Genomic DNA, 15,954 nt, shown 5'->3' with positions numbered 1-15,954 from the left:
AATCATGAAGAAATAAAAAATATGAATAGACTGATTACAGGTACAGAGATTGAAACAGTAATCAAAAAGCTCTCAAAAAGCAAAAGACCAGGACCAGACAGCTCCACAGGTGAATTCTACCAAACATTAAAAAATTTAATACTTAGCCTTCCCAAACTCTTCCCCCCAAAAAAATTTTAAGAGGAAGGAATGCTTCCTAACTCCTTTTACAAGGTCAACATCACTGACACCAAAACCAGACAAAGAAAACACACAAAAAAAGAAAATTATAGGCCAATGCTGATGAATGTAGACACAAAAATCCTCAACAAAATATTAGTAAACCAAATAAAATATATTAAAAGGATCACACACCATGATCAAGTAGTATTTATTCCAGGGATGCAAGGATGGTTCAACATCTGCAAATTAATCAACGTGATACACTACATTAACAAAATGAAAGTAAAAACCATATTATCATCTCAATAAACACAGAAAAAGCATGTGACAAGATTAAACACCCATTTATGATAAAAACTCTCAATAAAGTGGGTATAGAAGGAATATACCCCAACATAATAAAGGCCAAATATGACAAATCCACAGCTGATATTATATTTAATGGTGAAAAATTGAAAGCTATCCTTCTAATATCAGGAACAAGAGTTGCCCACTCTTGCCACTCTTATTGAACACAGTATTGAAAGTCTTAGCCAGAGCAATTAGGCAAGAAAAAGAAATTAAAGGTATCAGAATTGGAAAGGAAAAAGTAAAACTGTCACTATTTGCAGATGAAATGATTATATATATATTAGAAAACCCTGAAGACTCCATCAAAAATTATTAGAAATTAAAAACAAATACAGCAAACTTGTAGGATACAAAACTAATATACAAAAACTTGCTGTATTTCTATACACTAATAATGAGCTAGTAGAAAGAAAAATGAAGAAAACAATTCCATTTACAGCTGCAACAAAAAGAATAAAATAACCTATGAATCATTTTAACCAAAGAGGTGAAAGACCTGTACACTGAAAACTGTAAGACATTGCTGAAAGAAATTAAAGAACACACAAAGAAATGGAGAGATATTCCATGCTCATGGATTGGAAGGATTAACATTGTCAAAATGTTCATATTACCTAAAGCAATCTAAAATCAGAAGGACATTTTTCACAGAAGTAGGACAAATAATTCTAAAATTTATATGGAACCACAAGAGACCCCAAATAGCCAAAGCAACTGTGAGAAAAAAGAACAAAGCTAGAGGTCTCACATTTCCTGATTTCAAACTATACTGCAAAGCCGTAGTAATCAAAACATCATGGAACTTACAGAAGAACAGATACATAGATCAATGGAACAGAATTGAGAGCCCAGAAATAGACCCCCAAAAATGTGAACAATTAATTTGCAACCAAGGAGCAAAAAATATACAATGGAGAAAGGCTAATCTCTTTAATAACTAGTGATGGGAAAACTGGACAGTCACATGCAAAAAAGTGAAACTAGACCACTATCTCACACTACACACAAAAATTAACCCAAAATAGATTAAAGACTTGAATATAAGACCTTAAACCATAAAACTCCTAGAAGAAAACTTAGGTAATAAGCTCTTTGACATCAGTCTTAGCAATGTCTTTCTAGATGTCTCCTCAGGCAAGGGAAACAAAAGCAAAAATAAACAAATTGAACTACACCAAACTAGAAAGATTCTGCACGGCAAAGAAAGCCATCAATAAAACAAAAAGACACCCTATTGAATGAGAAAAGATATTTGGATATCATATATCCAGTAAGGGGTTAATATCCAAAATATATAAAGAACTCATACAACTCAACACACAAAAACAAACAGCCCAGTTTAAAACTGGGCAGAGGAACTAAAAAGATTTTTTTCGAAGAGGACATACAGATGGCTAATAGGCACATGGAAAGATGTTTAGCATCACTAATTATTAGGGAAATACAAATCAAAACCACAATGAGATATCACCTCATGCCTACAAAATTGGCTATTATCAAAAAGACAAGAAATTAAAGTGTTGGAGAGGATGCGGAGAAGAGGAAAATCTTATACACTCTTGGTGGGAATGTAAATTGGTGCAGTCACTATGGAAGAGAGTATGGATAGTCCTCAAAAAATTAAGACTAGAACTACAATATGATCCAACTATCCCACTTTGGGGTATTTATTCAAGGACTATGAAAATACTAATTCAAAAAGATATATGCACATCTGTATTTATCATGGCACTATTTATAATAGCCAACATATGGAAGCAAACTAAGTGTCTATCAATAAATGAATGGCTAAAGAAAATGTGGTATTTATATATGATGGAATACTACTCAGCCATAAAAAGATGAAATCTTGCCATTTGTGACTATATGGAGAGACTTTGAGGGTATTATGCTTAGTGAAATAACTCAGACAAAAAAAAAGACAAATACTGGATGATTTCACTCATATCTGGAATATTAAAAACTAATAAACAAAAACTCAAAATAAATGAAGAAACCAAACCAAACAAAAACAAGCATGTAGACACAGAGAGTAGAGTAGTAGTTACCAGAAGGGAAAGAGTTGAGGGAGAGGGCAAAATGGGTAAAACAGATCAACTCTACAGTGACAGATGGAAACTAAACTTTTGGTGGTGAGCACACTGTAGAGTATATAGAAGTACAAATATCATGTACACATGAAACTTACACAATGTAATACATCAATCCCAATAAGAATTTAGAAAATAAATCTTTTAAAAAATTGATTGAACTCACACAATATGAGAGAAGCAGGCAGATGTTATAACTGGTTCAAATTTACATGAAGAAAAGATACTGAATTGCAAATAAAGGCAATTTTTCCACAGGACAGAGAGAAGTCCACCAGAGCTCTATAGGATGAGACAGAGTTTGAATTTTGACAGTGTTGAACTTTACCTGGGCCCTGTGTTCCCAGAAAACAACAATGGTTAAGAAGCTTTCCCCCCCCCGCAAATCTTTTGCTTTCAGAAACCCTCCACCACCACCTTTTTGTGTTCCAGGAAATGGCTGACTGCAATGAACCAGCCTTCCCCACGTGACTTAGCGAAGACTCACTATCCACTCTTTCTCACAACTCCTTTGTTTACCTGTGACAAGGCCAAACACAAACTTTTCCCCTTTTGCCTGAGCCCAGTCGACAAGGCCAGGCACAGAGCCTCCAACCACCAGCTCTTTGTCACATGAATGATTAACTGAGATTAGCACTGTTTATCCCCTGAAACTAGCTAGACACGGAAGTAAACGTTTCCTATTCAACTGACTAAGACGTCCCTTGATTAAAAAACAATCCCGGCTATAAATCATTCCACCTATTATTTGTCTACTTCTCCCTATAAAAAGTCTAAGGCGAAACCACCTTGCCGAGGTACTCTGATCCACAGATCTGGATGATCTTCCTATTACAGTAGCTGGAATAAAATCAATCTTCTTAATTGTTTGATTTTTGTCTTTGATAATATTCCTCAGTTACCTGTAATTTAAAAAGAGCTTCAGAATTATTTAAAGGCAATGAACAGGGCTAGAATCAGATAACTGGGAATAGTTACTCCAAACAATGCATAGTTTCTCACTGAAGCAGTTTTTTTTATAATCTCCTCCCTTTTGATCAAAAATAATCTCAAAGGAAAATTATTCTTGATCACAAAATAAGACTGGTCTCATAACATTTTGCTTCACTATTTATTTACATTGGTGCAAAAAGAGTGGTAATTTGCCATTCAGGCCTTCTTAAGTGTGCTTTATGGTATGTTTTCAAAAAACTCAAACTTGACTCTTAAAAGCCACTTGAGGCTAGGTAGTTGCACCAAGAACTCACCACAGATTTCACCTGTGGTACCCATTGGGTGAATTCCTTTCTTCCCGAAGACCACAAGATACGCTAAGATTCCTGGGTCTGGCAGAAAATGGCCTTACCTACCTAGAAGCTGGGAATCCATCGTAGCAATCACTGCCACTGCAGACCCCTCTGGGCCTCACCCAGGGCCTCCATCTGGCCTTTGTCTATTTCTGGCTCCATGTCTCCTCTGTGAGCTCTTCTCCCACCTTCCATGCAGGGCACAGAGAAATTTCTGGTGCCCTCCTAGGGACAGAGGGAGGTGCAAGAGCAGAAACCCAGGTGCTCTCTCTGCCTAACCATTCTGTATTCCAACAGCTTTCATGTGTCATTTTGGGGCCACAAGGAATGGCAGTCCCTTTCCAGGATCCCAGATGAGTCAAGCAGCCCCCTCTGCTTTTGTCTTCTCTCTCAGCCTATCAAGCCCCCTCCCAATACACACACACACACACACACACACACATTGAGATTTCAGCACAGAGAACCAAAGTGTGTGTGTGTCTGTGTATTGGGAGGGGGCTTCTCTCCCTTTTTCTCTTCTCTCCTTTATTCCATCAGGCCAGACGGAGCAGGGTTTAGTCCCTGTTCTACCGCAGCAGAGATTTTCCACAAGTCATGTTCTTCTGGGAGTAGTATTTGCCCTCCCCTAGGTCTATAATAGCGGAAGGAGTTACAGAGGGAATGACGTTTGGGACCACAGGAAGATACATACATTTGTATTGGGAAGGAACAGTGAGGACTGAAAATTTCATAAGTTTAATGTTTTCAGACATTTCTCCATTACACATAATTGTCTCGAAATAGTTGAAAGGCACAATGCAGAAAATAGAATTAACTAATTCTTTATTCTCTACTAGGCAAAAATTATACCAGTGGTATAAGTTACAAGAATGCAAATTTGGATTTAAGAAAACCTTCAAATAACCAGAGATTTTGTTCAAAGATAAAATAGGATAATCTAAGAAGTAATGAGCAGTGTCACTGGAAGTATTAATATTAAACAACACAAGGTTGGATGACCATTTGATCAAAGATATATAGGAAAAAACTACATTGGCTGAAAGATTATAATTGATAACCTCAAAGTTACCAAAAGACACAGATTCTCATTTTTTTTTTCCTAAAAAGAGATTTTTTTTCATACATCTGCAGACATCATTAGCAACCAGACTACGGACTGATATGTGTCTGAGCTGGCCATCTGTGATGAGAAAATAGTCATTTTGAGTTGCTGCCTAAGCATCTTACAGTATGACAACCCTCCTCACATCCACTCTGGACATTTAGATAAAGACCCAAGCTTAGGATTCTCACCTTGCTTTTACTCAGGCACCTCTTAAAATGACCACTCAGAGTTGAGCCTATGAAAAATTAGTGACTTCTGCTCCAACCATCTTATAAGTAATAGATGCTTGCTACCCTGCTCTTATCTCCTGCTCTGGTGACCTGGGAAAGAGGACTGCCCTTCCCCCAGCTCATCGAAACTCCTGTTCTGGGATTTGTAAGTAGTAAACCTTGTCACCTTACTTTCTTTGTGTGAGTGTATTGAAACCAGTACTTCAATCAAAATGGCCCCAGGGGCTTTCATTTCTCTAAAGTGGGAGCTTGGATGCAAAGGAAATGTGAGTGGTTTGGGCCTCCTTATTCAGCAGGTCATAATCTACATATTCTTAACACACCAGCTCTGGGTTTTCCAACATGCCATCCACTACTCCCCCAAACTGAGAATCTAAAATGCAGCCAAAGACTTGGGGCCAGAGGTGGGGAGAAAAAGTCATATGAAAGGAATTGAAACATCAAACTTGTTTCACATATTGGTGTGGAGTCTGAATTTACATTAATCATATGATGCAGGATTATTAAAAATTCACACACACACACACACACACACACACACACAGACACAAATGGCCTAGACCTGGCAAAACCCCAAAGGCCATGACAGAGGCAAATGAAAATTTTCTCTGTAGGGAAACTTCACAACCCAAGGCACATGAAACTCCCACTGAAATAATCTCGTAATGAAGATAAGTTTACAATCAAGCATTACAAATCACATGAGGAAACATACCACAATGAGACAAAGTTAGCAAAACAGTTAGCATATCAAGAACCAGATGTAATAAAACAACCTGAAATTGTAAAATAAATGTGTTCCATTAAAAGAAAATTAGAGATCTTTACTTGACGTGACTATTTTATTGGGCAAGAAACAAACTTTTTGTGAATAAGGAGACTTCCAAGCAAAAGTGGTTAGGAAGCTAAGCCCTCAGCAGTTACAACTAGGTTTACAAAGCATGAATAGGTAATGGTATTATTTTCCATTGTGATTGGTTGCTAGAAACTTACATTCTTTTTCACTGAATAAGCTTGCAGTGTTCATAGCTGATTAGCTAGGAAGCTGTAATGTCACACTGACATGAAGAAAGATTAACTTTTGTTTAAGATCAAAGTCACATTTCAGAGAAGTTAGGACAGTTTTGAATTTTGGTTACATGACTATGAGTGTTTGGTCTACAGGTATATTCAAACTGTGGCCTCTGTTTTGGTTTTTTTTTTAACAGTTCTAAATAAGGAAAGATTAAAGAAAGATTGAAAACCAAGATGAAAGAACAGAGCAGTAGAAAGAAAGACTCAAATGAAAGAAAGCTATCATCACTGAAATTAAAAATTCAGTAAACAAATTAGATGGTAGTTTAAACACCATTGACAAGAAAATTTGCTACCTAGAAGCTAGATCTGAGGAAATCACCAGAGACATAGGTAAAGCAGTAGGAAATAGGAGAGGTATGGTAGGCAAAATAATGGTCCCCCAAAGAGATCCACATCCTAATCTCTAGAACCTATGAATACGTTAGTCTAAATGGAAAAGGGGGAATTAAGACTGCAGATAGAACTAAAGTTGCTATCAACTGACCTTGAGATGAGGCGATTAGCCTGGATCATCTAGGTAGACCAGTGTAATCACAAGGGTTCTTATAAGTGAAAGAGGGGAGAGAAGAGCATTAAAATGAGATGGTCCAATGCTGCTGGTTCGAAAGACAGAGAAATGGAACCATGCACTGAGAATACCAGCAGCCTCAAAAACCTGGAAAAGACAAGGAAATGGATTTGCTTCTCGAGCCTCCAGAAGGAATGCAGACCTGTCAAAATATTGACTTTAGCCCATCTCAGACTTCTGGCCTATAGAACCATAAAATAATAAATTTGGGGAGGTTTAAGCCAGTAAGTCTGTGACTTATTACAACAGTAATAGGAAACTAATACAGGATGTTAAGAGGCATGTTACCATAGAAGGTAATGATCCCACGTATGTCTAGTAAGAGAAAGAACAGAGGAAATACAGTATTTTGTAATGACTGAGAATGGTCCAGAATTAAAGAGATGAATCTTCAGATTGAGAAATCACACCAAGATCCAAATATAATAAACATCAACTAATCCACAACCATAACACATTGCAGTGAAACATCTGAGAAAGTCTTACAAGCAAACCGCACCTCGAGCGTGGGCAAGAACAAGACAACCAGAACTCTCCTTTCAGGAAGGTCACAAATGTCAGTGGTCAGCCAATGCTGTCAGTATTCAAAGTCAGATTCTAGGTGTGGCCTGTGCTATTTTAATCTGGGGATTCTTGAGTCCTAGTTCATGCTCAGAGGAGAATTTAGACAAAGACGATGGAAGGAAGCTGGTTCCACAGGGAGAGATTCCCCTTTTTCCTTGTTCTCAGTCTTCTGCTTCCAGGTAAGAAAGGGCAACAACATGGAAAGAAGCCAGGACCCTCTCTTGCAGAACACCTAGGAACTGCTTTCAAATTTCCAACTCCTAGAGCTTATCTAAGATGGGCATAGTTATTTCATAACTATGTTGCTATAATGCCCAAATCGACTCTCCTTCTCTGAAAGATAGAAAATCCCCTCCCAGTGACGTGCCACATGAGAACACTTTTACTTTTTCTTTCATGAACCATCTACAACTGTCTTCTCTTCCATTTAGGCTCCATGTCCATTCATCTTTCTACACACAGGTATAACTTTATCTCTACAGCTATGAAACCCACCCCATTGCAGCGAAGTGCCCACTTTTAGCTATCACTTTCCCACTCACCTACTAGCTCCAAGGGCTCTAGGTTAGATAAGATGCCAGAGAACAGCAGGTGAGAGTAAAACTGGAATGTGCTTCTCTTCCAGGGAGTTAACATGGAATAGTGGGGGGGGGGGGGGGGATTTAAAGACAGAAAGATTTGGGTTTGAATCTTGGTTCCTCACTTTGCTAGTTGTGTAACCTTGGGCAACTTACTTGACTTCTCAGAGCTCATTTCCTCACCTGTAAAATAGGACCTGCCTGGGAGGGTTGTGAGGATTCACTGACAGAGACAACACAGTACGTGGCATTTGACAGGTGTCAATAAATGTCACCTCATCGCCTTAGGCTATCACGTGACTTCTGGATATGGCGAGGAGGTGAGGGGGTGGGATTTAAAATATAGTTTCTAACTCAGAGGGGCTTGGGAGGATTAAATGCAGAGAGGACTGAACCAGAGGTGGCTTTAGAGGCCAGCACCACTGGTCTAGGCTATACAAAACACTATAAATGCTCCTCTGTTCACTCACAGAGAGTGACTGACAAGTGAACATTCATTGCTGACAGAATGATTCAAGGATTTGCCTGAGAGCACTATGACTTTGTGCATGAAAAAGCCTTGATGTCCTTGGCACAGAGGTCATCAGCCATCTCTCTCCTTCCAGGCTGTTACTCCTCTAATGAATTTCCACCAGTAGAAAATTGGAATCTTTATTAGTCAGAAGAAAGGGGAAGGCAACACCTCAAAAGCTCAAACTAGAAAGCTGATATGGGGTTGAATGGTAAAATAGGGAGAGGGAAGGTTGAAGCAGCTAAAGTAAAGTAGTTGTGTTCTCTTTGGGGCCTCAGGAATGTAATCCTATCTGATGGCTATCACTGCCCCAGGGCTCAGTTTGCATATAGATTTGGGCATGCTTTGCATGGAGAAAGAAACTTGAGAAAGGCAGCTGGAGCCCTAACTCAGCTTACCACATTAGCTTCTATCATTTGCTTTCTGGCCCAACCCACCCTCACTGGTCTTGGTGGGAAGCACCCAGCATGTGGATCTCAGTAATCCTCCTTCCCTATTCTCCACCTCATCACTGGTGGTGTGTGGGACAGCAGCATCAGACAAACATGGGCTCAGATTAAGTCCAGTTTCTGCCTTTTATTATCTACTCGATCTTGGGAATTTACTTTCTCTTATTGCACCTCAGTTAACTCATTTATTAGATGAGGATAAAAATTGTTTCCACCTGATAGGAGCTTGGGAGGCATAAATGAGATAATCCATTAAAAGAGCTTAGACTACACCTGGCACATTGTCAGTGTTCAATAAATGTTAGTTATCCTTCCTATCATGGGCTACCCCCAGGCTCCTGCCCTGGGACCCCTCTCATTTAGGGAACACAGGAGTTCTCTCCCAATTCTCATACATCCTGTGTCCTCTACAGGAAGAGGCAGTGCTTTCACCATCAACTGCTCAAGATTTGGCCAGCAAGGGGTGTACACCACTGTTCTGGATTCAGTGTTTGACAGGAAGGCCTTCCGTCCAGCCACCAACTTCAGCATCCCCACCCTAGTCAACATCTCCTTCACTATGTCTGCCGTCCTAGATGTGGTGAGTACTGACCCCTATAGCCCTCCTCAGTGTCCTTAATTTTTACCTGGACCCTAGTAAGGCAACCCCCAAAGCCCTTACCATACTACAGCTTCCTCCATCATTGCTATATGGCATTTGCCCCATGGGTATCTCAAAGAAGCTCTGTCCAGTTCAGCGGGATGAGGTATAATAGCGTAAGGAAGAGAATTTCTTTTCTTCTCACCCAGTGACTCTCTACCCTGGCTGTATACCAGTGTCCAGGCTCCACTTCTAGAGGTTCTAACTGACTGGAATCCATGCATCAGTATTTTTAAGTTCCTCAAGTGATTCTAAGATAAAGCCAGGGTTGAGAAGCACTACTCTAATTCAGTCCTGCATAAACTCTCCTGACCATGGCCTAACACATCCGTTCTGATCAAGATTTTGTCCTTGACCTATAATGTTGGTCTTGATCACCGCACCACTTCTATAAACCTCGAGGGCTGACAAACAAAACTGGGGAGTGGGCAGGATGGACAGACGTCTTACCAGCAACATGCTGGAAACAGGAAATTCTTTTGGCAGGATGAACAGTTACAGCTCTTGTCATCATTCCTGTGGCTGGAAATGGTAAGGCCAACACTATTTATTCTCTCCTTTCATTTACAGTCGAACGAATTTTAAACAAAGATATAACAATTATGACCCTTTATGTACTTAACTACATAGCTTTGAAACACATGAGGGAAAAATTTTAAAATCCACAATCATGGTGAAAGGCATCAATAAACCACTTTCAAAAATCAAGTAGAAGAAGAAGAAACATATAGTGATTTTTTAAAAACCTGATTTAATAAACATATCAAACTTTGTACCAGTGAACATGTGTAATCGTTTCTGAAACAAATGGAATATTCCCCCAAACTGACCATACTTTTGGCCACAAAGAAGAGCTCAACAAAGTCAAGAAAGCAAAAAGTACCTAGACCACAATCTCTGACTACAGTGCAAGAAAATAGAAACTAAATAAAGAAGATAGTCCCCACCCACCCCCAAATCCACATTCCTTAGAAATTTTAAATTAAACTTCTAAATATGTTGGACAAAAGAGAAAATAAAACAATTAAGTTGAAATTAGAATGATGAGCACTACATATAAAAATCTATGGAATGTAGCCAAAGAAAGATAATTTCTATCTTAAGTTTGTTAATTAGAAAATGAGAAGGGGAATAAAAGCAAATGAATTAAGCTTCCAACTTGAAAAGCCTGGTTGAAGGAAGGAAGAGGAGGGGAAGCACAGTAATGACCATTTAACCTTGCTCTCAAAGTGTGATTCCCAGATGGACAGCTGATTGCACCCCCTGGAAGCTTAGAAAAGCACTCTATCTTGGACCCCACCTAGCATGACCAACCATCCCAGCATGCCCAAGACTGAGGAATTCTCAGGCCATGGAACTTTGCTAAATCCAAGAAAGTTTCAGGCAAACCAGGATGGGTTAGCCACCCTACATCAGAATCTGCATTTCAATACAATCCCCGGGTGTTTTGAATGCAAAGTGAGGTTTGAGAAGTGCTGATCTAGTACAAATTTTTATTTAATGTGCCTCTGTTCTGCCTGTGGTTCTGCAAACTGCAGCTGCTGACACTGTAAGTGCCCAGAGGCTGGACAGGTCCTCTCCACCTCCCACCCTGACCCCGACACCACAGACTTGGAAAATCCTTGAAAGTAGTTTCCAGAAAACGTTACCAGCCTTGGAATGGAGAGCTTGGAAAGGACAGTGTGTGGCACCTGCCAAGGAGAGGAAGACCACTAAGTCTCTTGGCTTCAAAAAAACCAAGGGCTTGTTCAAGACGTCCTTGCAGTAGAGAGTGGTAAATGGAGTCTGGAAGACAGCTGAACCATGATAGAGACTAACACATAACCTACTTTTGTGGACAGCATTACAGTCCACAAAATCTTTTTACATGCCTTATTTCATTTGATACTCACTACTATCCTCCTTATTTCACACTAAAGAAATTCTAGCTCAGCCTCTCTGAATCTGATTCCTCCTAAAGAAAGGAGAGTATTTCCCTGATAACCAGTAATTTCCCACAAAAGTGGGAAAGCAGAGGGATCAAAGTTTATGAAGAAATGGACACAAGGAGCTTCAATTCTCTGTGTAATTCCTACTTCTTGAAAAAAACCAAAGTATATTTATCAGAATACTAACTCTACGAAGTTGGGTAGTAGACAGATGTTATATTATTTTATATACTTTTCTATGTACTTGAAATATTTTATAACCTCTCTTTTTTAAGAAAAATAAAAAGGCAGAGAAAAATAACCTCCATTCACATCAGACTCTCACCTCTCCTCCACGTGGGCTCTAGGTCTGGGACAACCCATTTATCAGATGGAACCCAGAGGAATGTGAGGGTATCACAAAGATCAGTGTGGCAACCAAGAACCTGTGGCTCCCAGACATTTTCATCACTGAGTTGTACGTATTAAGGACTGGGGGAGCTGGGGGTGGGGGCCATCTCCTGGCAACAGCAGAGTTCAAAATCTACCATTGGGGCCACTTTATAAGTGGTTTTATGTGGCTGAGAAACGAACAGACAGATAAGATGAAAAAACATTGCTCCTGCCTCCCACTTCATCTCTCTTACAGCATGGATGTGGATAAGACCCCAAAAGGCCTCAAGGCATACATAAATAATGAAGGTCGCATCAGATACAAGAAACCCATGAAGGTGACCAGCATCTGTGAACTGGACATCTTCTACTTCCCCTTTGACCAGCAGAACTGCACCCTAACCTTCAGCTCATTTCTCTATACAGGTGAGTTGCAGTAGAGTCTCAGGGATGGGGGTGAATGAGAGCAACCAATAAAACAACAGAAAATAAAATGTAAAGAAACTATGAGTAAATGGTGGCCAAGGGCAGCAAAGACTAAGGCTCTATGGATGCTTAAATATTTTCCATAAAGGCAGAACCCAAGTCTATCTTGTGCATTTCTATCCCCAGCTCCTAGCAAAGCTCTCAGCATACAGTAGGCACCCAAAAATATTTGTTGAATGAAAGGATGGAAAAGGAGAGTGTAGTTGAGTCAAATAGAGACTGTATCCTTGGAAAATGACTGGTATTTCCCTTTCAGTGGAGAGCATGTTGCTGGGCATGGAGAAGGAAGTGTGGGAAATAGCAGACACGTCCCGGAACATCATTCAGACCCATGGAGAATGGGAGCTCCTGAGTATCAGCAAGGCCACTGCAAAGCTGTCCATGGGCACCAATCTGTATGATCAGATCATCTTCTATGTGAGCTCAGAGGCCCTTGCTTTCACCTTTCTTCCTTGCTTCTAGACTTGCCTACAATCGCCACCAAATGGTATCTCCCAAATTTCAGGGTTTCTCAGTCTTATCATGTCTGCCAAAGGCCAGAACCCTCTCTCCTTGCTGCCCAGCCACACACTCCTTCCTAAAACTCATGGCTTTGATCTAACTCTCCTTTGGCAGGTTCTACACCAAATTATGAAGCTGATTCTGCACAGCTCCAGATTCAGAGTGTATCAGACCAGTGAGGAAAGCAGAGACAGAAACAAAAACTACTATCCCAGGCAGCCTCCAAATCCCGAATTCACTTCCCTCTCTTTTCTCCCCACCAGGTGGCCATCAGGCGCAGTCCCAGACTCTATGTCATCAACCTTCTGGTACCCAGTGGCTTTCTGGTTGCCATTGATGCCCTCAGCTTCTTCCTGCCGGCAGAAAGCGAGAACCGTGCCCCATTCAAGATTACCCTTCTGCTGGGCTACAATGTCTTCCTGCTCATGATGAATGACTTACTCCCCATCAGTGGCACCCCCCTTATCAGTATGGCCCCTCCAGCCTTTAAGAAGAGGAGAGTGGGAAGGACTGACTGAACTAGTTCAGGGAAGGAAGATATACTGAGGAAAAGAGGCTTTGTGCATCCCAGGGTGGAATTGGAGGGAGGAAAGAAGTCCTGGGAGGTGTCTCTGGCCCTCATACAGGCCTGCCTTCCCTCCAGGTGTCTACTTTGCCCTGTGTCTGTCGCTGATGGTGGTCAGCCTGCTGGAGACCATCTTCATCACCTACCTGCTGCATCTGGCCACCACCCAGCCCCCACCCATGCCTCACTGGCTCCGTTCCCTGCTTCTGTGCTGCACCAGCCCAAAGAAGTGCTGCCCTGCTGCGCCCCAGAAGGGAAACACCGGCCTGGGCCTGAGCCCCGCCCACCTGCCTGGTGAGGGGCCTCAGCACTGCCCATACCTCTCTTCCAGCATCTCCACCTCTCTGCTCCCTCTTCATTTCCTGTCCCCCACAACTGCCCAGCTGACCTTGACAGCCTACAGTCAAGTCTCTGTCTCTCTGCAGGTGTGAAGGAGCCCGTGGAGTCAGTGGGGAAGGTGCCAGGTCTGAAAGAGGCAGAGTTAAATGGATGCCCTGGGTCAACGAGGGCCCAGCAGGAAGACAAGGCTCAGAAGCAGCACTTGGTCAGCCTGTGGGTGCAGTTCAGCCACGTGATGGACACCCTGCTCTTCCGCCTCTATCTGCTTTTCATGGCCACCTCCATCACCACCGTCATTGTCCTCTGGAACACCTAAACATGATGTGTGTCTGCTTCTGCACATCCAGCCCAAAGCTGCTTCTTGCCTCCAGGGGCCAGCCTTTACCCTTGAATACCTACGGTCATGGCCTCAAAGATTACCAAGTTTCCTGCTACATTCCAAGCATCTCAGTCCAGCCCCGCTGATCAGTCTCAAGCCAATTTGAGACATTTTCCTCTTGTTCCTGCATTCTGTTGGCTTCTCTTAGCCCTCCCGTGCAGTTCTAGGCCCCCCTTTTCTCTTCTGCAAGCAGTCCTACCTCCTCTGTCTGCTAACTTGTCCCAATAAATCATTTGCAGAGATCTCTGGCTCTCTTGTCATGTTGTGGGGTAGAAACTTAACAATCCAAGACTGATAGTTTCAAAATATCACCTGTGCGTCCTTCTGCTTGTGATAAAGCTTTGATGTCACCTTCAAGTCCAATGTGACAACTGTCCTGCCTGAGAAGTTTTAACTCTCTTAAGCATTTTTAAGACATTTATTACTAATATATCCTCTTATTTATCTTTTCCATTATCTTATACTAATTTCATCTTAATACTTTCCTAATTTATTTTATTTCATTTTATTCTTTTTCTTATTTTATAAGTTGCATACTCAAAATATTCTCAGGCTTTCTATAACTTCTACTCTGACACAGTTTGAGCTGCACCCTACAGGTTTTAGAATGAAGTAGTCTCCTCTTTATTACTTCCTAGACAGTTCATAATTTCAGTCTTTATGTCCCCTTTGTTATCTTTTCATTTTTAATTTCCATTTTCTTGGATTATCATCAGAGAGCATGGTCTTTATTTGGTTTTTTGTTTTGGTTTGGTTTGTTTGTTCTTAACGGAGGTACTGGGGATTGAACCCAGGACCTTGTGCATGCTAAGTATGCACTCTACCACTGAGCTATACCCACACCTCCACCAAGCATGGTATCTTTAAATCAAAAACTTTTTGAATTTACAAAGTTTCTCTCTGGCTGTTTACATGATTGATTCTGTAACTGTTCCAGAACATTAAAAAGTATACATTCTCTATTTATATGTACATCAATAAATAGAGCTTATTGATTAGATTATTCAAATTCTCCGTATCATAGCTTATTTTTGTCTACTTGATCTGTTAAAGCTTAAAGTATTTTAATCAGGTTCTCTGAGTAGTTGCAGTTTTTCTTTTATATATTTGACTGCTACCCTATATGATGCATAAAAGTGTATGGTTATTATCCTTATATAATGTCACTATTCTGTTCAGTGTGTTTTGAACTTGATTTCCATTTGTATGATAATAATGTTGCCACTCGCTTTGGCCTGGTATATTTTTGCATATTTATTTTATTAATTCTTGATTAATTCTGGAAAAGTATTACACATACAAGGTACAAATATTAAAAGGTACAATAGAGTAAAACATGTCTCTCTTCTATCTTTGTTTCCAGCCAGCTAGTTCCTCATTTTCTTGTGCATCTTTCAGGGTACTTATTTTCCATCTTTCCTTGTCACTTTGTTTTAGGTGTATTTTACATAAACAACATAAAGCTGAATTTTATTTAATTCAATATGTCCTTTTTTAATAGTTAATTGATTTATATTTCTTTTTTTAATTAAAAAAATGTTTTTGGTGGAGGAGGTAATTAGGTTTGTTTTATTTATTCTTAGAAGAGGTACTGGGGATTGAACCCAGGATCTCGTGCATGCCAAGCATGAGCTCTACCACTTGAGCTATACCCTCCCCACAATATGCTCCTTTTGATAGATGAATTCAGCTTTCTTTATATTTAGGAAAAAATACTCAGTTTTATTCCTTCCATACATTTTATGTTCACCATTTATATTACTTGGTGTTGTT

The 15,954-nt window shown here is 40.3% G+C and overlaps 1 protein-coding gene across 3 annotated transcripts; it reads left to right on the top strand.

The window, feature by feature from the left end:
• Positions 1 to 7,545: 7,545 nt before the first annotated feature.
• Positions 7,546 to 14,374, top strand: LOC105063351 (5-hydroxytryptamine receptor 3E). Of its 3 annotated transcripts, XM_010947861.2 has the most exons (9): positions 7,546 to 7,612; positions 9,385 to 9,551; positions 10,098 to 10,142; positions 11,887 to 11,996; positions 12,168 to 12,337; positions 12,654 to 12,814; positions 13,162 to 13,366; positions 13,542 to 13,757; positions 13,889 to 14,374. In XM_010947861.2, the coding sequence occupies exons 1-9, from the start codon at positions 7,546 to 7,548 to the stop codon at positions 14,116 to 14,118; spliced, it is 1,371 nt and encodes a 456-aa protein (XP_010946163.2). In that variant the 3' UTR covers positions 14,119 to 14,374. The 3 variants fall into 3 exon arrangements, with proteins under 3 accessions (XP_010946163.2, XP_010946164.2, XP_074221721.1); XM_010947862.2 differs by lacking the exon at positions 10,098 to 10,142; XM_074365620.1 differs by lacking the exons at positions 7,546 to 7,612; positions 9,385 to 9,551; positions 10,098 to 10,142; positions 11,887 to 11,996; positions 12,168 to 12,337 and having other exon boundaries at positions 12,665 to 12,814; positions 13,162 to 13,394; positions 13,540 to 13,757.
• Positions 14,375 to 15,954: the final 1,580 nt, after the last annotated feature.

The sequence above is a fragment of the Camelus bactrianus genome, chromosome 1, assembly GCF_048773025.1.
Source record: "Camelus bactrianus isolate YW-2024 breed Bactrian camel chromosome 1, ASM4877302v1, whole genome shotgun sequence".
Taxonomy (NCBI): Eukaryota; Metazoa; Chordata; class Mammalia; order Artiodactyla; family Camelidae; genus Camelus; species Camelus bactrianus.
This window is presented reverse-complemented; position numbering and strand designations above follow the sequence as displayed.